The 25,731-nt window shown below is 40.6% G+C and overlaps 1 protein-coding gene across 6 annotated transcripts in view; it reads left to right on the forward strand.

Moving 5' to 3' along the window:
- The first annotated feature begins 591 nt into the window (after nt 1–591).
- CACNB2 (calcium voltage-gated channel auxiliary subunit beta 2) overlaps nt 592–25,731 on the forward strand; it is a 402,064-nt gene continuing 376,924 nt past the window's right edge. For 2 of the 6 annotated variants that reach the window (XM_055354115.2, XM_055354117.2), the window contains exons 1-2: nt 592–1,024; nt 11,070–11,162. In XM_055354115.2, coding sequence (XP_055210090.1) covers nt 905–1,024; nt 11,070–11,162 — 213 coding nt within the window. In that variant the 5' untranslated portion in view covers nt 592–904. Of the gene's footprint in view, nt 1,413–11,069; nt 11,163–25,731 lie in introns of all 6 variants that reach the window. The other 4 variants (XM_055354126.2, XM_055354116.2, XM_055354127.2 and 1 more) reach the window with 4 other exon arrangements.

The raw sequence follows: 25,731 nt of genomic DNA on the forward strand, positions 1-25,731 counted from the left end.
AATTTAATTTGGCAAAGATGAAGACAGCAGTCATAAAGCAAAACATTCGGTCTCAGGTTGGGTGGATTCCCACCTAGTTGACGAGGCCAGCTGCAGATTCAGGTGGGATCACCTGATGATCTTTATCAATGCCATTTCTTTCTCTGGATCCTTATTACTGACATTAGCAAGGGCTTTCAGCTGCCCAGAAGATGTTCTTTGCAGACATTTGCTCTCCCGGGCTGCCAGCAGTCTTTACAAATTTAAAACTTTCAGTGTAGGAACCTAGCCTCCGTCGTCCTTCCCCTCCAAAGTTAAGAGATCTGCTCTAAGGGTTCCTGAGGGGTGGTCTGGGGCCATGGGAACAGGATCAAGGCCCCCTGAGCGCCGGGCCTGGCTTCTGTGGCTTCGCAAACTTTTCAGCCTGTGTGCCACGGCGACGCGCAGCGGCTGAGTCGGAGCCCACGCGGCGCGCGCCTCCCGCGAGGAACTTTTCGTCTTGTAGGCTGCTTGTCACTCTCGCTTTCCGACGCGCCTCCCCCTGGCTCGCGCTCCCGGAGTTCCCTCCCCTCCTGGCGAGGACCTTTCCCGGCGCCCGCGGCTCCGATCCCCGCCGCGCTGCGCCCGCTCTCCCGGCCCCGGCTGCCCCGCTGAGGGCTCCCCTCTCCCAGGCACCGCAGCCGCGCCCCCGCGTCCCGCCTCCCGCGCGGCTCGCTTCGCCCGATGCCCCGGCCCCGTCCCGCGCACTGAGCGCCTGGCAGCGGGGCGCCGAGTCCCGGGGCGCTGCGGGGCGCTGCGCCGAGAACGATCGGGCCTGAGCCCTGGGCGGCCCCCAGAGCCGATCCGAGCGCGGGGAGGCGGGGGCGAGGAGGAGGGGACCCGCCGCCGGGGGCTGGCTGCTTCGCTCCGAGCCGACTTTTCGCCAATGGTCCAAAGCGACATGTCCAAGTCGCCTCCCACAGCGGCGGCGGCGGTGGCGCAGGAGATCCAGATGGAACTGCTGGAGAACGTGGCTCCCGCGGGGGCGCTCGGAGCCGCCGCACAGGTAGCGAGAGCGCGGCGCCTTCTCCTTCCTTTGTGAGCCGCAGGGCAGGGCACCGACCTCGGGTTCTCCCGGCGCCTCCACTGCAGGGATCTCTAGCCTCGCACCTCCTCGCTGCCTGGGTCTCGTCCGCCACCTCCTCCCCTCGCCGCTTGCCCACCCTCTGCTCCTCTCCTGGCGCCGGGGACCCTGCTCCTTTGCGCCTTTTCCTGGCTCTGCCTCGGCTTCCATTTTTCTCTGCTTCCGAAAAGCCAGTGGGGAAGGGCGGGGGAGACCTGCCAGTCCTCCCAGACTTCTCCCGGGTTGCTCCAGCCGGTCCTCCTCGCCCCTTCCCGGGAGAGGCACATGGAGAGACATGAATCAGGGGAGTGGACTGGACCTGCTGAAGATCGTGAGTCCGGGTGGGCGGGAGGGGGCCCGCTTCCCGCAGCGCTTTCTACGATGCCGACTCTCCTGGCCACGCTCCGAGCCGGGGTGGGCGTGGGTGTGAGGATGATGGGGTGCAGGTGGGCAGGAGGGGAGCGAATATTGGGGTGCGCTGCCGGATCCCCCCAGAGCTGCCCGGACCACGCTGCGCACCTGGGGCTGACAGCTCTCCAGTCCCCTCGGGCACTTGCCAAGGTTTGCCTGTCCCACCTCATGCCTTTCCCTTAAGAAGCGAGTGAGCTGGGGACAAGAAAGTTTTTATTTTTCCGTCTCCCCTGAAATGTTAGCCATTTCAGGGAGCTCCAGGACCCCCTTTCTCTCCGTTGAGTGTTTGCGGTTTCTGGAAAAAGTCAGCTTCGCTGCAGGTTGTTGTGAAATTGGAGATGTCAGTTGTAGGCGCTGGGCAATGACAAGGTGGTTTTTACGTAAGGCTTCAGCAGGTACAGTTTGGGTTACAGACACCTCCAGGTCTCAGCGGTGAGGAGTCGCTCAACTTTTCTCCCGGCAGGGAAATGACTTCAGACTCCTAGCTGCGGGCTGGCTGTTTGCTGGCCAGTGATGTGAAGAGGTCATGGTTACATTTCAGGCAGCATTCTGGAGAAATGTCTGTTTGCTTAATTGTGTTGACTTGTTGATTTCAAGCCTACATTTGCCAGATTTTAATTTGTGGTAAGATATATATGTGTGTGTGTATATACTTATATATTAATACGTAGACACACATACACACACTAGAGAGCATGTTAGAGTATCATTTACTGTAGTAGTGGGGGCAGGAGTGTGACAAACTAATAAAGGTGGCAAATGTTTTCTTGCTGTTGTTTTGATAGGTGGAACATGAGTGCTCTAGATATTTTGATATTGTAATCATGGCAGTTCCAAGTGGCATAGTAGTCTAGCTTTATTGAACTTTCTTTTACCATTGGGAAATTAATGTGCTAACTTAAAACACATAATTCACTTTGACTTGAAAAGGGGAAGAATGTGGACACCAAAGACTTGTGTAATCAGAAATCTATTTCTTTTGTAGTGGTAAAACAGCTAGATTTTGGTCCACCCTGGGCTGTTTGCTTCACAAGCCGAGTAGGGACATGTAATGAACCAGCTACATTCCCATCTGGCCTCTGCCAGAGGATCTGAATTTTAACCAATAGAGTTTGCATTTGTTCTAGACTCCTGATTTTTATCTAGATGCTTGCCAGGTTAGACAGAACGAAAAATGTACCCGGAGACCTCGGTTATTCTAGGATGAAGGTCTTGAATACTATCAATATTCGAGTCCTCCATCAAAGGAAAGGACATTTAGACCCTCATTTGCCTTTGATCTTCCTTGAGGGATATTTTAGAAAAGTTTTTATTCTTATGATAAAAATAGAGTTCCTAAATTCCTGGACATCAAAGTCAGGGCTCACATAACTGCATTCAGATAAGAGATACTAATTTACTTTGTGATTTATGTACAATGATTAAATGTAAGTCAAGTTATTGTACAGCAGCAATGTGGAAATGATTCTGATGTGAAAAGACACAATTTCAGCCTTCAAAGAATTTATATTCCAGTAGCAGCAATTAGGATATATGTATAGGGGCTGTAAGAGAAGTTCTGACTAGTAAATGGCTTCAAAGGAATAAGGATAATAAACACGCTATGTGGAGGAATCTGTAAGGAGTTCATTGATGAGGTGGCATTTGCAAAGAGAATCGAAGGATGGGTCAGATTACACCAGATATTTTTGAGAGAGTTGGTAAGCAGTCGTACATGAAACAGAGTCCCAGAAGTAAGAAGTCTTACAGGATAATTTATCGTTTCTAGTTCAAAAAGAGCATGGTAAGGTCAAGATTGGACACAGGCATAAAACTGACAAAGCAATTTGAGACTACATCTTGGGGACTTGGAATCTTTAGTGTATTGAGCGACAGGGAACTGTGGAAGGAGTTCAAAAGAGGACCCACAGAACAGCTCATTTGGGAATATTCACTTGGAAATGTTCTGTAAGATAGTTTCAAATCTTAGGAGTCCAGAGGTGAAGCTGCCAGGCAGCAGACAGATGTAACAGTTTGGGCCAGAGGTAATAAGGCCTAAGCGAAAAAGGGATGAAAAGATAATGGATATGACAGTTCTATGTATCAAACATTTCAAAGTTCAATTCACAGGAATTAGCAAGTGATTGCATAGATAAAGGAGAGAGAAGAGAAAGGGCAGAATGGATTTTAAAAGCAAGTTTAAGAGATATAAATATTCAACTGCATCAACATTCATCTCCTTGCTTTCTCTGCCTTCCAAAAATGAAAGCAATTTGACTTGAATTGCGTTCATCTCACACCCATTATTTGAGGGAAACATTACCTTGTTTATTTTATATCTAATAAATCATGGCATCATAGGGTTGTGTGAGGCTTGGGAAAGCCATCTCTTCCATCTCTCTGTTTGGGCAGAACAGACCAGCAGTAAAAACTGCCTGAGAAAGGAGGCTGGCTCTAGAGCATCCTCCTTGTATGTGGCACCGAGTAATTCTACTCAGAATTATTGGGCAGTTCTACCTAGAAATGGAGTTTCTATTTACAAATGGAACCTCTAAAGCAATGATTGGTTTTAGGAATCATTCTACCTCACCTCTGGATTATAGTATTATATTTGTATGAAGAAAGCAGAAGGTGTAGATTTGCAAACTCTGCCATTTTCCTTTTCTGTATCAATCATTCTGCCTGGAGAGAGGGAGCATCCTGATACATTCCGGTCCCTTTGCCCCAGTACATTGCCATAAACAAAATGATACATTTCTCAAAGCCCTGGTTTTTGTTTTGTTTTGTTTTTGTTTTTGTTCTGTTTTGTGTTTTGAAACGGAGTCTCACCCTGTCACCCAGGCTGGAGTGCAGTGGCATTATCTCAGCTCACTGCAACCTCCACCTCCTGGTTTCAAGCAATTTTCCTGCCTCAGCCTCCTCAGTAGCTAGGACTACAGGCACCCGCCACCATGCTCAGCTAATTTTTTTGTATTTTTAGTAGAGACGAGGTTTCACCATGTTGGCTAGGCTTGTCTCAAACTCCTGACCTCAGGTGATCTGCCCGCCTTGGCCTCCCAAAGTGCTGGGATTACAGGTGTGAGCCACCATGCCCAGCCCAAAATGGATACGTTTCTTACATGGGAAATGAATGGCAATCTAACTGCAAATTCTTGAAAGTCCCAATTTAAGAAAATTGCATTGCTTTTTAGGTAACCTGTTGAACAGTTTCAGCGTGAACCTGGACACAGTCTACTTCCAAAGTCTGGGTGCTCATGGAGGACCCTTTCTCCAAGCTCCAGATCTGTCTGTTCACTGCGGTAGCCGCTAGCCACCTGTGGCTTTTGAGCCCTTGAAATGTGGCTAGTCTGAACTGATATGTGCTGTAAATGTGAAATACACACAAGATATCAAAGGCTTAAGATGAAATAAAGAATATAACACATCTTCATTAGTAAATTTTAAATTGATGACATGTTGCAATGACCATGTTTTGGATATGCTGGGTTAAACAAATGCATTGTTACAATTAATTTCACCTGTTGCTGTTTACCTTTTTAATGTGGCTGCTGGAAAATTTCAGTGATATATTTGGCCATATGACATTTCTATTGGGCAACATTAAAGTATGAAACTGGTAATTCTCCAGGGAATTGAATAGCTCCTGCGTGAAGGTTGGGTGAACGGGAAGCAGGTGACAGGGATTGATAGGTAACAGAAGAGGAAACAGAGGAGTAACAAGAACAGTATCTCAGCACTCTAGGCCTCAGAGAGATTGTCAGTGGCACCTCCAGTCGCACCTGAAACTGAACAGACAGTAACCAGTGGGCCTGTTTGTTTTGCTCCTAGCAACAGGTCCCAGCTGGTCCCAGCCCAGCCGAGTCTGCCAGATGCTTTTCAAGCATGTTGTGGTAATACAGCCTGGTGATGGCAACATCCTGAATGGCTGTAGCAAGGAGCTTTATCCAAAAAGAGTAGCAGCTGTTTTCTAGTGGCTCTTGAACTACATCAACACTGTTTTCCTGAAATATTCTTAGGTCCCATGTGCAAATGAGTTTTCTGCAGTCTCCAAAGTTGATGGTTACAGGTCCTGTGCTTTATGTTTTGCTGAAATCTTCACTCCTAACCACCATCACTTTCCTCTTGAATGGTATTTTTTTTTTTCTAATGTGGCATGGGAGAAATTTACAGACATGCCAATCAGAATTTCTGAGTATGTTTTAGAATTTGAAATGTATCTGAGTGATTTGAGGTTTTGTTGTTCTTATAATCTCATGCTCATTTTATTTTTATCTCTCTTTTTATGTGAAGACTCAATTTACCTGTTGCTGTATTTAATTCCTTTGAATTCTATAGCCTTGGCCATTTCAAGAGAAGCTAAGCAAAATATGTTAACCTCATAGGGGATGGTGATACTCTACAATTTTGTGGCATGTCTCTATCCTATACATAGTCTAGGTCAAACATAACATAACATGGTTATGTTACAAACTAATTGTAACAATGCATTATTTCACAACTGCAGACAGAGAAAACTACTTATGACATCACTTAAAGGAACTGGGCCTGTCTTACTGATCTTTCCAAGCCTGGCAGGAGGTAGACTGTGAAGAAGGCATGTGTTGTTCCTGGCTTTCTGCCCTCCCTGCCTGTGCTCCTCCTTACTGGGCAGATAGATCTCTGCTTCCTGGCCTCCTCCTTCCTCCCTCCTCCCTCCTGTACCTGCTAGACACCCACCCCCATCCCCAAGAACTCTATTTATGCAGGCTCCTTGTTCCTTTCTGCTTTTGTGTGAACTGAGCCATATTATAAAAGGCAACTTACTTTTCTCTTTTTTCTAGGAATGTCATTTAGCTACTTCTTGCCTAGTAAAGGATCTTACCCTTAGCTTATTCACACTAAGCTATTGGTAAATGAGGAGATTTGATACATGATTTCTCTCTGGATAGTTTTGGCTTTGTTTGTTTTAGGTCATAAGATGAGGAAAGTCTGGAAATTCAAAGGGATAAACATCAATGAATACGAACTGAGAGAGATGGAGACTAATTTTTTTTTTTTTTTTTTTTTTTGAGATGGTGTCTCACTCGGTAGCCCAGGTTGGAGTGCAGTGGTGCGATCTTGGCTCGCTGTAACCTCCACCTTCCATGTTGAAGCAATTGTCCTGCCTCAGCCTCCTGAGTAGCTGGGACTACAGGCACATGCCACCACGGCCAGCTAATTTTTTTTTTTTTTTTTTCGAGACAGAATCTTGCTCTGTCACTCAGGCTGGAGTGCAGTGGCGTGATCTCGGCTCACTGCAACCTCCACCTCCTGGGTTCAGGCGATTCTCCTGCCTCATCCTCCTGAGTAGCTGGTATTACAGGTGTCCGCCACCACGCCTGGCTAATTTTTTTGTATTTTTAGTAGAGGTGGGGTTTCACCATGTTGGTCACATTAGTCTTGAACTCCTGACCTCAAATGATCTGTTTCCCTCTGCCTCTACCTCCCAAAGTGCTGGGATGACAGGTGTGAGCCACTGTGCCTAGCCTAACTTTTGTATTTTTTAGTAGAAACAGGGTTTCGCCATGTTGGCCAGGCTAGTGTCAAATTCCTGACCTCAGGTGGTCCGCCCACATTGCTTTCGCAAAGTGCTGGGATTTCAAGCGTGAGCCACCGTGCCCGGCCTAATTTTAAGTGTCAGTATTTTGCTCATGGGAAGTAATCTGTAGGTAGGAGAAGTGTCACAATAACCATCAAAGCACAGAAGCCACATCATTCTTCAGGTTGTCCCCAGGGGCTGCCAAGACAACTTTGTGTGCACGGCTAAAATCTCCAGTTAACTGACAACTTCTATAATTAATTATTCCTGTCTCCTTCAATCATGCAGAAATTAGATTTTCATTACCTGTGAAAAGGTCAACATTTATTTGCTGATTTTTAAGACTGGAGTCCATTCTTAAGTTACTTCGTGTCAAGGAAGATGGATATTCATTCACACTAAGCTGATATTAACATCATGATGGATTTTGAATGTCTTTTTAATAAGTCATTAATATATTTTTGGAAATTTCTTAAGAATTTTTTTCCCTAGTTTCTGAAATCTTAGCTTGATGTTTTCGAACAACTAAAGGAATATAAATATAAGAGTTTTTTTTTCTTTTTACTGTGGTGACATAATTTGTTTTAAGCTTCATATAGCTAATAGCAATTAGTGGAAATTAGTGACTTTTGGGACTTTTTCAAGAAGGACACAGAGACCTGCATGTGTCAGGGAGAATCTATAGGTAACACCTTGTACTACAGCCAAATCCCCTTTCCTGTCTCCCCTTTTCCTTATACAACCTGGGCTGCACTAATGATTAACTGTTTCAGATATTGGGCATTCATATATTTAATGCTGGTAAAAAATATTTAGAAAAACTGTTCACAAAAGTAGCTGCACTTGAAGTAGCAAATTAACTAAAACAATTACATATATATTTTTTTTTTTCAAATTTAGTCAGCTAAATATTTGAACACTTAATCTTACCTGTCTTTTCCATTTGGGAGAGGTTTGGGCTTCACTTTTTTCCCCCCTTAATTCCTTCAGAAGAAGTCGTCTAGTCCTTATTTTCAAGGATTTCAAGTAACTGAAAACCAAATCTTTCGAGCAAGATGGACTTAATTTTAAATACACATTAGATTAAAATAAATATAATTTTGTAATAGCAGGATGAATTTTCACTAACATGTTTAAAGGTATATGAAAATGGACTATTAGCTTTCCAAAGATGCTTTAAATGTTTTTTTGTTTTCTGATCCTGACTGTTATTATAAAAAAAAAAAAATAACTGGTCAGTAAGTAATCACTCTACAGTTAAAAAAAAAAAAGAAACTTTAGAAGAGAAATTCCTGTGGAAATTAGTAAAATAGCAGAATAGAGATATAATTAAGCATATATATTTATTTTGTCTTTTAATATGATATATGATAGGGATTTGCTCTAACACTCTTAAGGCATGAGCAAATGAATACTTTAAATCAATCATCCCTTATACACTTAAGTAATTGAAGAACAATTTTTTTTCTCAAAACTATCACCAGCATGCATGCAGTTCAGTGTGCCATAGTTGTTTGGTGTATAAACTATCTTAGTACAGTTGAAAACTGTAATAATTTCATTACATATACTTTGCATAGGTAGCTAAGTACGCCTGCAATAACATTTATGAACAGGATTCCCAGGGGTCGGGAAAAATTAATGTGAGTTTTTAAATGTGTTCAACTTGTTGCAGAGAACAGCCACCTCTTCTGTGACTGAATGTCTTCAACATTGTGTGGCTCTCACAGTGCCTGTTGTACAATTGTAAGCAACCACAAAAAAGCTTACATATTCAAGAAGTTGCATAATGAGACATATTTATCACTAAAATGCTAAAATTAAAGGACAATAGAATTGTGAAGGTACTCTTTTCTGTTCATTTAAAAATGGTACTAGAGGCTGGACATGGTAGCTCACTCCTGTAGTCCCACCACTTTGGGAGGCTGGGGCCGGAGGATCGCTTAAAGTCATGAGTTCAAGACCAGCCTAGGCAACATAGTGAGACCCTGTCTCTACAAAAAACAAAAATTAGCCAAGCACGGCAATGTGTGTGCCTGTAGTTCCAGTTACTTGGGAGGCTGAGGTGGGAGGATTGCTTGAGCCCAGAGGGTGTGGGGTGTAGTCAAGGCTGCAGTGAGCCATGATCATGTCACTGCACTCCAGCCTGGGAGACAGCACAAGACACTGTCTCAAAAAAAAAAAAAAAAAGGGATAAGATTAAATTTTGTCTTTGTTCTCAAAGATAATTTATGTTCCTCATGATGACAAATGGTGAATTTAACAAAGATTGTCCCTACACCCCCAAAGAAACAGGCCTTAAAAATACTTTCAAGGTAATAAGTATTTTTGCACATGGGTTAATATAAATTTAAAAGAAAATTTTAAAGAGATTTTCATACTTTATTTTAGCCTTCTTAGACCTTAGAAAATGCATCTGTGCAAACCTTTACATAATAATTGGAAAAGAAAAAAAGTGGTTAAAAGAATGTTATTTTTCAACAGTTTACTGAATAATGTTTACACAAGTAAAAAGAATGAGCTGTTAACCGAGGACAACCTTGTATATTACATTATGAAAGCCCAGCGTAGCTTTCTTGCCATTTATGAAGTTGAGAGTTAATTAAATGTCATGGAAACACATTTGTATTATATAAATCCCTTAGATACTCTGAATAGAACAAATATATATAAGAAAATTTTTTGCTTTAAGATTATACCACCCTCTCACTGATAGCAAATTCGTCTAAATTACTCATAACGCAAATGTTTGTAATAGATTTCAGCTTGCCTAAGTGCTACATATATTATGGGAGATATTTTAATGAAAACCATATGAATAGAGAAAGCATAACCAAATAGCATTTTGAGAACCTGAATGTGATGATTTTAAAAATAAATGTTGTAAATTTTGATAATCTAAGGAAGTCTCTATGAGCCTAATAATTGTCAACATGTTATACGCTTTAGTCCAGTTTGTTTCCACATCTTCCAACCCCTGTATAGGTATCACTTTTTATGTATTACTTTGAGTCCTTACCATGTGTTAGATCTTATGCTAAATGCTATAAATACATTATTTTGTTTCATACTTAATCCTATGAGGTATTATTTCATCTAATACTTAACCCCATTTTAAAGATGAAAAGATTGATGCTTGAAAAAGTTAAGAAATTTGGTGAACATTTGCTATGTCCAGGATTCTAACCTGTGTGCTACATTTAACTCTAAACTCAACTGTTAAGCTATTGTTCATTTATATTTTAATGTTTAATATTTGCACTTACTGCCTCTGTGCTTAGAATTAAACATAGATTGATGTGTAGTTTATTCTTAGGGTTCTGAATGTAAACATAATAGGAAAAGCAAGTTCATTTTTAGATGTTTCTGCTTGGCCCAATCCTATTATTGAAACAAATCATCTTACCTTTAACTTCCTGTTTTAAATGCTTATTTTTAAATGCTTTATCATTACAGGCTTTTGCCTGTTGCCTGCTAACACATTTATAAGATGACATCCATTGTTTTAATTCACTAGTTATTAAATGCTTTGGCAAGAAAACCCTCCTCAGCCGGGTGCAACGGCTCATGCTTGTAATCCTAACACTTTGGGAGGCCGAGGTGGGCGGATCACCTGAGGTTGGGAGTTCGAGACCACCCTGACCAACATGGAGAAACCCTGTCTCTACTGAAAATACAAAATTAGCCAGACGTGGTGGCACATGCTTGTAATCCCAGCTATGCGGGAGGCTGAGGCAGGAGAATCACTTGAACCTGGGAGGCGGAGGTTGCGGTGAGCCAAGATGGTGCCATTGCACTCCAGCCTGGCCAGCAAGAGCGAAACTCTGTCTCAAAAAAGAAAAGAAAAGAAAACTCTCCTCCCCACATCATCACTGATTGGAAATGGATTTGTGGAGTCCCACCAGTATTAACTTTCTAATGATGCTTACATGATGGCAATGTATTACTTGTTTTTGGTCTTTGACATTTTCTGCAACTAGGCCTACATTCCTGTTAAAGGGTCTCATAATAATCTTATTTGTCTTTTTTTTTTTTTTGTAGTCATATGGAAAAGGAGCCAGAAGGAAAAACAGATTTAAAGGATCTGATGGAAGCACGTCATCTGACACTACCTCAAATAGTTTTGTTCGCCAGGTAAGACAGTTTTAAGTTCATGGTTTTGATAAGTACCTTAAAATGACTTTAGATTTTTAAAGGTGGCTTTCACTCTTTTCCTTAAGATTTATGTAGTATGATTGTACTTACTTTTAATTGAAGTGAAGACGGTGCTGTTTAATGTCGTAATTAAAATATTTTAATCTTAAGTGAGACTAAGTAATAATTACACTCTTTCCTGGCAAGTTGAGGAAAGACAAGTGTGGCATTCATTACAGAGGATTTCTTTGAAACAGTGAGAGAACTCCAGCAGAAATGATTATGGATTTGGGGGGACTTTTTTTTTTTTTTTTAGTGGGACAGAGAGCTGGTGTGCATCTGTATCCCCACCTGTGAGATACTGGGGTTCTTCTAGTTGAGCTTTCTTCTTGTCACTTTGGGCTTGCATTGAAAACTAGAAAATCATTCTTGGTCTTGAAATGGTTGAGGCTATCAAGGTTAAACAGAACATGCAGTATCACTGAGACATAATTTAAACCATTTCTGCCTTTGGAGACATAGCCTTCGTCTCATTTAATGTGTAGTATCTTCCTGCCAAGCAGCCTGGAACAGTCCCCTAAACAGACAGTGCCAGGCTCCCTAACATATAAACACGCTTATATATGGTAACAGAAAGGAATTCCATTACCAGAGGAAGAGGATAGAGGCAGCTGGACCTCTGAGGGTTGTGGTTATGTGTTGAGAATGAAGTCTCATCAGGAATGAGTGAGCTTGTTTCTTCCTCTAACCCCTCTCCCTGGAGTGGAAAGTAGAGGGGGAGCATGCAGCAGAGAATCTGTTCTTGTGGTCCAGAGATGTCCAGTGTCTGACCAGTACTCTCATCATCTCTTGTCAATGACAGCTCACTCCCCGGAACAGTGGTTGTCAACTGGAAAAGCTGCCCCGTGTCATTTGGATGCCACTTTCCCCAATGCCGCTTGAGTCCATCATCATGGCCATAGATTCCACCCCTGCCCCCTGTTTGTGTGGCAGGACGGTTTCCTATAAATCCTATATGACCTTTTGGGTTTTATTTTTATTGGGGACAGTTACATTTCCCTAGCTGTCTACCCTTATTGGCTCCTTGTGGCACTCCCCAAGTGCCTCCCTCATGTTTCCTTCCCACAGTTAGCTGCAGTTGAACTTGAACTTGTCCACCTGCAGCATCGGTGGGGATTTTGATCTTGGCTGGTTGCTGCTTCTTTGCACTGTCCTTAGATGAAGGATGATCTGTCCCCAGCCATCAGTCCCCGCTTGCAACATTTGAGTATGCCAGTGGTACTTCCAAGTAACTTGGCAACTGGAAAAAAACTGGTCCTGGTCCATGCCAATTGGGAATTGTTGTGGTTGCAGGAAGTGAGAAAAAGAGTTACTTAAGAAAGGGCAAAGCATTTTTGGTTAGAAACATTTAGAAAGAAAAAAGGTGAAGCCACATGAGGCTCAACCCTAGAGCTATGTTCTAATGGTGTCAGCAGGAGCTAGGAAGGCTGTCAGAGGAGTGGAAGGTGTATGCGTTGGCCTCATGTTTTCGTGGGCAGAATCCAGGCATCATGGTCCTGCTGATGAAGGGAGGGCCTTGGGACATAGTGACTTGGGTGAGTCAGTTAAAGGAAAGTTACCCATCGCCTTTTCCATTTCAAGCATGAATATTTATTCTGCCTCTGAGACAAGGAGATTGAACCTGGAGAGCTAGAGTTAGAATCTACAACTCTGAGTCATCATGCAGGACCTGAAACAGACCAAAAACAAAAACAAAAAAAAAAAAACACTAGCTCCTTAGTGTGCATAGTAGCTGCAATAAAGCAACAAATAATGCCAAGCCGCTTGTTGAAATTGCACGGAAAGAAAAACTGATATGTTTCAAATAAGCAAGACATAATGAATAGAAACGAACAGTGTAGAACCCGTTATTAGTCATTTAATCCCTGTAGAAACGCCACGTGAAGGCAGTCGCTGGACTCCATTTTCAAATCGTATTTTTGGCTGTGAATTCCTTTTTCATAGAGTTTTAATAACCCAATTCACATGGCAAGGAGGGATTACCATAGTGTGTATAAGTAAACTGGAATTTGTTTTTCTTCACGGTAATTTTCTTTTGTGTTCTTAGTAATGTATGTAGCTTTAAACACCATTATAAGTGATAACAAGAGTTGTTAAACGATTTAATGTAAATTTTAATATATATTGCCAAAACATACATGAGCGTGTAAGAAGGCAAAACCAAATTTATCCCAAAGGGTAAATATACAGGTCTGTTTCCTAGAATATCAATAGGACGAGGTGTTTGCTATGGCATGGATTTTGGGGTAATGATTACACAGGCGTATCATTGAAAACCCTCAAATGCTGGCTTGCATCTGTCACAAAAGGAAAACTGGCGTCTTTGGAAGAATTCTGGGTTAAAAATTGTGTTTCTCTTTTGGTAATTTAATCTCTATTCTGTTAAAACAGCATTCCTATTTTGCTGCCATTTGAAAATAAGTAAAAGCTGCCATAAGATAGCCATATATTTAATAGAAATGGTTTCCTGGAGTGTTTGCAGGAATGCATGGCAGATAGTGACAATGGGCACATATATTTATTTATTTTTGAGACAGGGTCTCACTCTGTTACCCAGGCTGGAGTGCAGTGGCGCGATCTCGGCTCACTACAACCTCTGCCTCCTGGGTTCAAGTGATTCTCCTGCCTCAGCCTTGCAAGTAGCTGGGATTACAGGCACAAGCTACTATGCCCAGCTGATTTTTGTATTTTTAGTAAAGATGGAGTTTCACTATGTTGGCCAGGCTGGTCTCGAACTCCTGACCTCAGGTGATCCGCCCACCTTGGTGTGCCAAAGTGCTGGGATTACAGGCATGAGCCACCGTGCCCGGCAGCATGCTAGATTATTAAGTAATTAGAAAAAATACCTTTACATGTTGTTTTTTAACATAAGTGTATGTTTTTTAAACAAGTGACTTGCATCGACGCATATTGCGTACTTGTCTGTAGCTAGGGAACATATATAATTGGTATTACAAAGATATTTGCCCAATAGAATTTTGTTTTAAAATATCTTGCAGTTAGAGTCTACTATAGCCCTTTGATTAAAAATAGTTCCTATATAATTTTAAAAACCTTAGAATTTTATTGTTATAAACAGTATATGATTTGAAAGAAATTTAAAAAGTAAAATATTCAGAAACACTACGTATACTTTTAGGTAGTCTTTATAATACCAAGATTTAAAAGTTTTAGAGGTTGATAATGTGAAAATTTGACATAAAGGAAAGGAATTAAGAACTTTAAAAAAAAAAAAAACAACTTGGAGAATATCAGAGAGTTTCTTAAGGAATAAATTGTCCTCCTATCCAACCCTCAAATTCATCTTTAGAAGCCCACACACCCAATGTGACTATATTTGGAGATGAGGCCTCTGGGAGTGGGGCTCTAATTCATTAGGACTGTTATCTTTTTTTTTTTTTTTTTTTTTGAGGTGGAGTCTCACTTTGTCGCCCAGGCTGGAGTGCAGTGGCCTGATCTTGGCTCACTGCAACCTCCATCTCCTGGGTTCAAGTAGTTCTCTTGCCTCAGCCTCCCCAGTAGCTGGGGTTGCAGGTGTGCACCACCATGTCTGGCTAATATTTGTATTTTTAGTAGAGACAGGGTTTCACCATGTTGGCCAGGCTGGTCTCAAACTCCTGACCTCAAGTGATCCACCCGCCTCGGCCTTCCAAAGTGCTGGGATTACAGACATGAGCCACCGCACCCGGCTGTTATCCTTTTAAGAAGACGAAAAGAGAACGAGGATGCATGCACACAGAGAAAAGGTCATGTGAGGACACAGTGAGGAGGCAGCAGTCCGCAAGCTAAGGAGAGAGGCCTCACCAAAAACCAACCCTGCTGACACCTTGACCTTGGGCTTTTAGTTTCCAAAACTGCGAGAAAATTAATTATTGTTGAAACCACCCTGTAGTAATCTGTTATGGCAGCTCGAGCAGACCAATAGAGATTAATATATAATTAGGCTTGAAAATGGGCCTTTTAAAATCAACCTTCTTACTGATCATGTAACATATATGCCAAAAAGTGCACAAATCATGTGTTCAGCCTGGTGAGTTGTCATAAGGTTAACCCCTGTGGAGCCACCACCCAGGTAAAGAAATAAGCATTCAGCCTCACCTGTCCCCTTTTGGACCTTTCTCAATCATATTCCCTCTTTCCTCGCTAAAGATAATCACCATCCTTACCTCCAATACCATACATTTGTTTTACCTGTTTTTGCAGTTTTATGTAAATGGAATCATTTTGTATCTGAATTCTTTCACTGAACATTATGGCTGTTATATTTAGCTATGTTGGACATTTTAGTAATTTGTGGATTGTCTTTGGTTGATTTTGGTTTGTTGGTGTGATTTTACAGCATTCCACTGTGTGGAAAGACCACATTTGATTTATGTGCTCTACTGTTGGTAGACATTGGGCCGTTTCCAGTTGAGGGAACTGAGATTGATGTTCCTATGCACATTCTTATGTGCTCCTTTCACACACATCTGTATGCATTTTTGTTCAGTGAATAGAGTGGAATGCTAGGTAATATGGCATGCCTGTGTTCAGCTAAAGTAAACACCATGGAACAGTTTTCCAAGATGGTTGTACCAATTTGCACTCCCACAAGCAGTGGGTGATGGTTTCAGTTGTCTTACATCTTTGCTAACACTTGGTATCGTCAATCTTTTTCATTACAGTCAGTTTTATGACAGTGCAGTGGTAGCTCATTGTGATATTAATACCCATTTTTCTGATAGCTAACCCACAATTTAACTGTGGCTGGACCTAGGGAACATCTAGAGAACAGAGAGAGAGAATGAGAGAGAGAGAGAGAGAGGGAGAGAGAGAGAGAGAACATATTATATATATATGTCAATATGCCATATACATACCATGTATATCACATTATATACATGAAAGGTTTTATCAGAGCATTTTATCACTCTTTGTAGTCAATTTCTCATTAGTCATAATTAATTCTGTAGCAATTTAAGTAAAATTATAAATATTAGAATATGGTGAAACATATTTGAATATATTGTAACATCAGCAGAAAAAAGGCTACAAAGTAAAAGGGTAAAAAGCATTTACCAGTGGTTTTATCTTTCCAAACTTTTAGTTGTATAGTTTAGTTAGGTAACGAAACTTATCTTTAAGAAGAATCACTGGTCTTAAGGAAAGTTTTCTTCTCAATATGTTTCTGTGTTAGGCTCTAAAGCAGAACAGCAGCTACCTTGAAATAATTTTTGCAGTTATATATAGATGAAGGTTCCATTTTGTTAATAAACCAGTTCACCATTAGTTAGTCAATTAACTAGTCTTCTGGCCCTTGACATTATCAGCTTATTTGAAGTCAGTGATATGTTACAAGAGGATTGGGGAAATGACATGCCTCATGAAGTTAGTTAGTTTTCCCCCGGAAACTGGATTCATGTTAGCCTTTGGGGTAAGGGCTGAGTCTTGATCCAGTAGTACAGGAAGGGGTCTGTCCGTAGGGGTCATTGGTTGTGCGTGGCAGATGTTAGTGGGATTTCCCATGAACTGTGAAAGATGAGGTTGCTGTTGGTTCTATTCCATATAAACTTGTTGTAAAGTGATAAACTAGCTCATCTTATACAGTATATCAAATATTTCAAAGACAGAATCTGTTCTTCCTTGCAGTTGCCTAAAACATTAATTGGAACAAAAGTTAACTGTGGGCTGGGGGTGGTGGCTCACGCCTGTAATCTCAGCACTTTGGGAGGCTGAAGCAGGAGGGTCACCTGAGGTCAGGAGATCGAGACCAGCCTGACCAACATGGAGAAACCCTGTCTCTACTAAAAGTACAAAAAAAAAAAAAAAAAATTGGCTGGGTGTGGTGGCGCATGCCTGTAATCCCAGCTACTTGGGAGGCTGGGGCAGGCAGGAGAATTGCTTGAACCCAGGAGGCAGAGACCGCGGTGAGCCGAGATTGCGCCATTGCACTCCTGCCTGGGCAACAAGAACGAAACTTCGTCTCAAAAAAAAAAAAAGTGAACTGTGGTTTATCTGATTGCTTTTTAAATGTCATTCTTTTAGGTTGCAGACAAAAATGTTACCTAGGTGCAATACATGATCACTTATATACTGAACGTATAATTTCTGTATTTATCTTTTATGTAAATTATGATGTTATAAGATTTATTTAAACAGTTTTCTTCAAGAAGCTGGTTAGTGGTGAACGCCTGGACTCAGAAGCCAGGCTACATGAGTCTGAATTCTGGCTTTGCTATTTATTAGTTGGCCTTTGGACAAGTAACTGAATCTTTCTGTACAGCAGCCTTTTCCTCTGGAAAAAAAATGCTTACCTCAAAATTAGTTGTAAGGATTACATGAGTTATCACTTGTAATTTGTTTAGAACCATACCTAATATGCATTATTTAAGAGTTTATTACTATTATTTGTAAATATCACTGCCTATTTGTAACATTAGTTAAAACCCGAATAAGAAATAGACTATGGCAGAGGGAAATAGTAGTGTTCATTAAATGCTTACTGTAAGTTCTGTCTCCCCATTTCACAGATGAGGAAATGGAGGCTCAGAGGTGAAGTGACTTTTCCACAGTCACGTCAAATGTAAGGTTGGAATCAAAATCTGAATCTAAGTGATTGACTCCAGATTCTTGTCCTTATTGGTTACGCTATACTTCCTTGTAGCTAAAGGAAATGAATAAATTATAATAACAATTTCATTCTTTCATCTAAGGAAGACATGCAGAAAAATTCCTATGACAAATACATACAAAGATAAAAGTTAGTCTTCTACTTTTAACTTCCTTCTGTACCGGAAAGTGAGAATGTCTTCAGCGTTGTAAATTTTCACTAGGCATCATGATTTTTTTTTAGATCGGCATAATTCCCTTCTCTCATGTAAAGTTCCTCAGATTCCTAGTTTGTGATACTGTTTGGCATCCTCCAGCACTCTTGCTGGTCGTGAAAAGTGGAATTGGAATTGGAGGAGCATTTATTTTTTTCCTTTCTCCCACAAAAGTCATAGGAACATAAACTTTTTGGAATTCTGAAAGTCCTTTTTGAAAAGAAAAATAAACAGAAATGAAATCAAGTATGAATCACCTGTTTTGAGGTTTGGCGGGGGCTGATGTGGGCCCATGAATCACTCCTGTTGTGAATCTGGGTAAAGTTAGGCATATTTATGGCACCTAGTTTTACTGTAACCCCATTTAGAAATTGCTTTCCAGTTCATAAGGGCTTTTGCTTTGTAAATTGTCATAATTTTAATTTATTACAGAGAACAAAGTGTTAAACATAACCTCTAGGCACTGTTATTAGAATGAATGAATATTATTTTCAAATTGTTTATGTGCTATAAGAGATTCAATACATAAAGCTATAGTTATCTTGGACTTGTTATTAAGATTATTGCAGCTATTGAGGTTGTCTTCAATTCCCGTATAAACTCTTTGGCTATGTGTTGAGAACAGATACATGAATGAAAAAATTTCATTTATCATTGTAATAAACCTGGAAAAGCTATAATTCTTAATCTTTTGTGTTTAGTATTTTGCACAAATTTATAGCCTGTTAAGTGAATTAGTTTTTCATATCACTTCTTTTCTCCTAACTTCATCAAAAGAAAGGAAAAAAAAATCTCTAAGTTTAGTTGTCTTAGAAGTTTATTTTAGAGCCAAAATCTAAACAGATAAATTAACTTACTGGAAGAAAAATAGGTGGGGAAGAGTAACAAGTCCTGCTTGGCATGGATGGGTAGAACATTTGTGCTGTTCTTTTCAAGAGATTGTGCAAGAATTGCTAAGTGTATAAATTCTGTGATGCTGCCAAGGTCAGGGAAAAATATGTACATCTGCAAATAAGTACTGGTTATCAAAGTTAAAGCAGCTTTGATGAGGGGGGAGGTAGAGGAGGCAGTGTTAGTAACTGCCACTGCTTATTTAGTGTCATTCTGTTCTCTCTCATTCTCTCTCTTCCTCCCTCCCTCCCTGTTTTCTCTTTTTCTTTTTTGAAAATGTCTTCATTTTCTTAAAGACATGTATTCTCCTTGGCTACATTTATGTACCTGGCAGCATTCCAAAGTTGAACACCAAATGCTAAGAGGATGACTGCCAGCTTTGCTTTATTTTTATGATTCCACAGCATGGCCATTTTCATTGAAAGTACATTGTCATCTGAGCTTTCTACTCTATGCTCCTGCCGCGCATAGCCTGGACTCGCGAACTGTTTACACTGATTTTTTTCCGTAGGTTGCTGCGTTGCACACTTGTGTCCTTTGTGCAGAAAGTTGAGCTTTAGGAATCCACAACTCTTTTTGGGATTTTCAAGCGCCATTATTCTTTGGGGTTAACGGGGAAGAACTTTGCAACTGATCAGGGATTTTGCTCACCAACATATGTTGTGGTTGTAACGAAATTATCCTGTAGCTTCTAACAGCTTCTAGAATACAAATCAGGATGACAAAATGGAATGAACCAAATATTTAACAGAAGGTTGCATGACACTTTCAGAACATGGTATTCTAAACAAATTCCATCGTCTCGCAGTACCTTGTTCTTGGTGCTGCATTTTTGGATCTTTTATATTAGTTCAAATTGGCTTTAAATGCAAATGATTAATCACAGAGGCACACAGTCTATTTTTTAGTTTTGTTTTGCAAAGACAGATTAAACTGCGATAATGATTACAGACTCCAGGCCCGCGTAGACTGATATGTTTAAGATTGGATAAATCTTTCAGCCCTTAAATACTGGCCTGTTGCCTTGTTATGCTGTATGCGTCACAAACACACTATAAATAATAATTCAGTAGATTTATTGCCACTGTGATTTCCTGTAAATTTCTTTTTATCTTATTATGGATTCACTTAGATTTTGTGAATGGCAGAGTCTGTTTGGTGTCCTAAGAACTCATCTTAAATATATCAGTATAAAAATATTGACCTTTTTAAATAAAGAAGTCCCTTGTTTTTCTGTAGGATAAGCCTGTATACTATTAAAACATTTTACTTTTTTCTTTTTAGGAGATATAGGTACTTTAGAAAGTATTAAAACAAAATTTAGATTTTGCACTTCAACATATAATTAATTTTAACATGTCTCTTTGAACATAATTTTGTGGGAGAACAAGGGTTTGATTATAGAAAAAATCTTCCTCATTCGTATATTATTTTTAGGTATTTGGAACACTTTATAAACTAGGCTTGATTAAGTGCTCTAGTTATTAAAATAATTTTGTGGATTGAGTTTTTTTATGTTTGCGTATATACTTTTCTATGAAGATACATCATTTTAAAACCAAGAATTCTTTCTGTAGTTACTTTTATTTTCTTCAACTCTCAGATATGCTTTGAATCATACTTTCCACGTATACCTCATTTTCTTCCATTTTATTCATGTTCTGTTTGGTTAAACTATATAAAGTCTTAGAAGTCACGCAAACTGAATTAACCTTACTAGATTGGTTGAAAGTTTATCTGGATTATCTAATATAAAGTAACTAGCATGACTAGGAAAATAGAATTTCCTTAAATTCTGAATTTATAAAAAGCATGTGTTTCAGATGAACCATAAACTTTTAGGAGTCCTACTGAAGATTACTTACTTAGCTTAAAGTTAATTATTCTTGTGTCTCAGGTCTTCCCAGGCATGGCATCTAAGCTGGTGGTCTGGTATGATCAAAGAATACTTCCCTCTTCCCTATTCTGTCACTTATAGATGTAAATATAGTCAGTTCCTTTCTCTATTGTTTTGTTTCTGGAATCTTCACATTTGATGATTATCACATGCTGGAGAAGTCATTTTTGAGGGTTCAGTATTGAGACATAATCTCAAAAATATTTGCTATGGCTTAGTTCATTAAGTAAGTTTTCCAATTTTTGTCTCATCTTTAGTCTGCAATTGTGACCAAGCATGTGTGTCTGTTACAAAGACCTGAGTTGGTGAAAAAGGAATGGAGTCTCCCCCTATCCGCCTCAGAGCTGATCATGCTCCCATTCACCATGTATTTATTGCAGTTGGAGGATAAAGAAGAGGGGAAAACAGGAAGATAATCCCAGAAGGATGGAAGAAGCTTTGTAGAGTCTTCCATTAATTCATATTTAGGAAAATGTAGTAAAAGTTCTTCAGGAAGTCCCTGTCCCCTGCCATTGCCTTGGCCATCTGTGTTATCCTTCCAAAACTGTCATCAGGTTCTAGAAAATTATTTTGGCTTCAAGCCTGACATCTCCATTAATATTTTCTTATGTCCTTAGTATCTGTAGAAAAGTGCCAGCCTCCATTTCTTCTTTTGCTTAGAGTATGGGGATCGTGTGATTGTTTAGACTTCTGTCAAGGTTACTTTGCCCTGACCATACTTTCTCCTCCTCTTCCTGTCTCAGAGTCTGAACACTATGACCCTACCAGCTTTTCCTTCTTGGAAAGCACGTCTCTGAGCCAGGAGTCTTCTTTCTCTTGTAGGTGTAACCTTAAAGTTTAGTCCTATTCATGACCCCCATTCTCATTGCCATGGAAAGATTTGTTGATTTCTTGGTGGTCCAGGTGCTGCATCTGAAAGTTGGAACATGGCAAATCTCTTTTTTTTTTTTTTATAACAACTCCCCTTTCCCACCAAAACAAACAAGCAAATTTGAGGCCCAGGCAGGTGAATCACCTGTGGTCAGTAGTTTAAGACCAGGCTGGCCAACATGCTGAAACCCTGTCTCTACTAAAAATATTTTTTAAAAATTAGCCGGGTATGGTGGTGGGCACCTGTAATCCCAGCTACTGGGGAGTGTGAGGCATGAGAATCACTTGAACCTGGAAGGCAAACATTCCAGTGAGCCAAGATCACACCACTGCACTCCAGCCTGGGTGACGGAGTGAGACTCCTTCTCAGAAATAAAATAATAAAATAAAATGTAAAAAATAATACAATAGATGAATTGTATTAATTTCATGACAGCCATGAATAGACACATGCATTTGTACATATATGTGTGTCAGTACGTGTTCTATAACTTTTAGGTTTTCCTTTTATTCTTTTCTCTCTCATATTTAAAAACAAGGCTATATTTTACAATGTAATTATATACCTAAGTCAGTATCCTTCACAGTATGCTAAGATTATTTAGAAGTAATTTTATACTTCCGTTTCTCATAGCACATTACCTCATCTATTGAGTTCTTGAAGTTATTACTTTAAGCTTATAGAAATTTAACACCTAAAAGCATGAGAAATAAAGAGCCTCACTTAATATTTCTCTCTGATAATTATAAGGAGAGCTGAAGCAAGGAGAAAACCCACATGGTAAGCCAGAATGCCCTGCTGTGGAATTATTACTTGTGAGGAAAAAGAAAAATCGAGGATCTGATGTCATCTCTGGCTGATTTATTCAATGACGCGTACTCGTTCACCAGTGTGTGGATCATATTGAAGAACATTGTTTACTCTTTTCAAGGTCTGATTTCCAGTCATGCTGCTTTCTGAACAGAATGTGTTTAAGGAGTAAAGTCTAGAAATCTCTAGGAAATATTTCTCTGTCAATTAGATTATTATTAACATCAGGGATCTGAACACGTGCATTTTGAAACCAATTCCCAGTGGATTCTCTATGACCTGGAAGAGCTCAAGGGGTCAGACTGGGTCATAAAAACTTTAGGTAAGAGCCAGCTCCTAGGGAATTAGTAAACCAAGGCATGACTTACTTACATAACATCAGCCATTCATGAACCTGGAGCAAGTATGTGTTCATAGAGGTGCAAAAGAAAGCCCTGTGTGAGCCCAGAGGAAGTGATGTTTTACTCTGAATAGTGAGCATAGATAGCTTTTGCACACTGATTGCAACATTGGTGTAAAACAGTGGGAATGCACAATGTGTTTCTGGGATGGTAAATACCGGTAGGCTCAGATTCTGGGTTCATGGAGAAATGGATAGAAGAGATGGATGGATGGGTGCATGGAGTTTGGAAGCTTACGAGGGCACCAGGCCATGAAGGACCTCCAAGCCAGGATATATATGAAGCAGTGTGCTGGAGGGGATGAAAGGCTTACAGCATACACAGAGGTCGAAGAGTTGGAAAATCAAGCATCGTAAAGGAATCATTTGATAAAAGGTGGTAAAATAGTGGACGCATGCTGACCATGTGCTAGCTACTCTAGTGAGTACTTTATTTGATCATTTGCACAACTCAGTGAGATGGATGATGTTAGTATCCCCGTTTAACAGATGATGAATGAAGACCTTGACAGATTAATTAATTGGCCTGAGTATATATCCTTATAAATATGTAGTATTTATTATATCAAATTGGTATACTCTTGGGAATGTTTAGGTGTTTGTTGGGCAACAAGAGACTTTTCAGCAACAGTGATACCTGAGATCTGGTAGAAAAGGGGGTGGTGATTCTAGACCCTTAGTGCAAAGCCAGTGACCATGACCATGGGCATGAGGCACTAAGTCTTGGCCCCTGAGCCAGGACTTTGGCAATACCTTGGAAGAGGGTTGCATCCCAAGAGCTGAGTTGGCCTCAGGCAGGGCCCCATCACTGACATCCAGAAATTGGGGGGTCATCTGTTTCGTACTGAGCATATATCAAGAAACAGAGGTGTTCAGTTAGTGAACCTACAGAAAGGTTATATAGGTGTTCATTGGACCATTCTTTTGCTTTTTCTACCGGTTTGGAACTTTTCAAAATTAATAGTGTGGTGCAGGAGGAAGTGGTAGAGTGGGTGGGAATGGACAGGGGCTAGGTCAAATAAAGGGCAGGAGTTCTGTGAGAGAGACCAGGACCCCAGAGCAGGGTTATAAGGTTATGAGGTTGGTGCTTGGTTGACTGTGTAATCTACTATGGCACGTGGAGAAGCAGTGCTTTCACTCATCCTAAGGCAGAGTGGAATTGTGGGAAGAGGAAGGGAGTTGGTGGAAGATTCCTTAGATGATGTCCTGCCTATCTGCCTCTTCAGAGATGTTTTGAGGGCCAAAGGGCACGACTAGATCAGAGTTGGGAGGTAGAGGTTGATGCTTTCTATTGGCAAGGTTATTACAGAGTTTTGCAGTTTTAAAAAGATCTTTGTAAACTTTTACGACAGATAAAATACCACCATGTGAAATCACAATGTAAACAGGTTTTCTACTAGATGTCAATTGAGGGTCACAGGGTTTAGAGCTGCAGACAGCTGTTTATCTTAAGTCCCTATTGTGGCTTTTTCTGTGAACTTATGTAAAGCCCTTTGAACCAGTGCCACTGACTAATAGACGTTTTCCCTTGTGCAGAAGTGGTCATTAGTGGTCATATAAGTTGAAAATCAGCCATTTTCTCTCTGCCTCAGGCCATTTGTTTGTGGGAGAGCAATCGTTGGAAGAAACTAGGTTATTTGGTTACCAAGAGACACTGCCCTTTACCATGAGTAATTACCCTCTTTTGGAAGAAGAATTGGTTAGTGTGTGTTAGACAACTCTGCAGGCGATGGGTCTTTGGGGAGATGTTTACAATATTCCTAGAAAAGAGGCCAAAACAATTTTACTAACATGTTTCATTGTTTCTGGCTCTTGCAATTAATCCAAGAAGCATGAACATCCTGAAGCTGTGATCTATAAGGCAAACGAGATAAACTGTATAATAATGACGGTAGATTACACGTAGCCTGATTTCAAACCCAGATGTTTCAGCCCGGACATCTGTGTTTAGTCTTTTTTACTCAAAGCAGAAGAATAACTCCGGATTTAGGACTTGGAGGTGTCTACATTTTATTATGAAACTATTTCTCTGACCATTTTGTGTGCGTGTGTATATGAAAACTGCGTGGGAAACAGGCCAAAAATACACGGACTTCCTGACTCTGCTAGACTTTATTTGTACTAAGTTCTTGTTATGGGTTCTTACTGACTCATTCATTCACTTATTCATTCATTTTTTTTCACCAACATATGGAGTGCCTTTGCCAGGCAGTGGGCCAAATGTAGAACAAAATAACATGGTTCCTAGATTAAAATATTAAAGTATTGATGTACTCATGATGTGAAGTCCAGCATTAGGAGTTCTGCAAAAGAGATGAATACAAAAATGTGGTGGGTACTCGGGGAGGCGACTGATGAATTCTACTGTTGGGAAGAAGAGGGAGCATTGCCAAGAAAGTCATATTTGAGCTGGATATTGAAGAATGAGTTGAAATGTTCTAGGAGAAGAAATTGGGAAGGAATGCGTCATCCGAGAGCTCATCCTGTGGAAGGGCAGAGAGGAGGGATGGAAAGCGATGAGTTCCATCTGCTGCGGCTGGTGGCTGGCTGAGTCCAGATAGGTACAGTGCAGCCAACTCCTGAAGGTGTCGATGTCAAAACAGAGAGAAACGATGTCACTGCACCTGTGCCCTCTTTTGGAAGAAGGCACAGGTTGAGGTGCAAAGGCACGATCTATCGCCTAGGCTGAAGTGCAAAGGCACGATCTCGGCTCCCTGCGACCTCCGCCTCCCAGGTTCAGGCGACTGTTGAGCCTCAGCCTCCTGAGTAGCTGGGACTCCAGGCATATGTCACCATGCCCAGCTAATTTTTGTTTTCTAATAGAGACAGTGTCTCAC

This window comes from Gorilla gorilla, chromosome 8, assembly GCF_029281585.2.
Source record: "Gorilla gorilla gorilla isolate KB3781 chromosome 8, NHGRI_mGorGor1-v2.1_pri, whole genome shotgun sequence".
In the NCBI taxonomy this organism is placed as follows: Eukaryota; Metazoa; Chordata; class Mammalia; order Primates; family Hominidae; genus Gorilla; species Gorilla gorilla.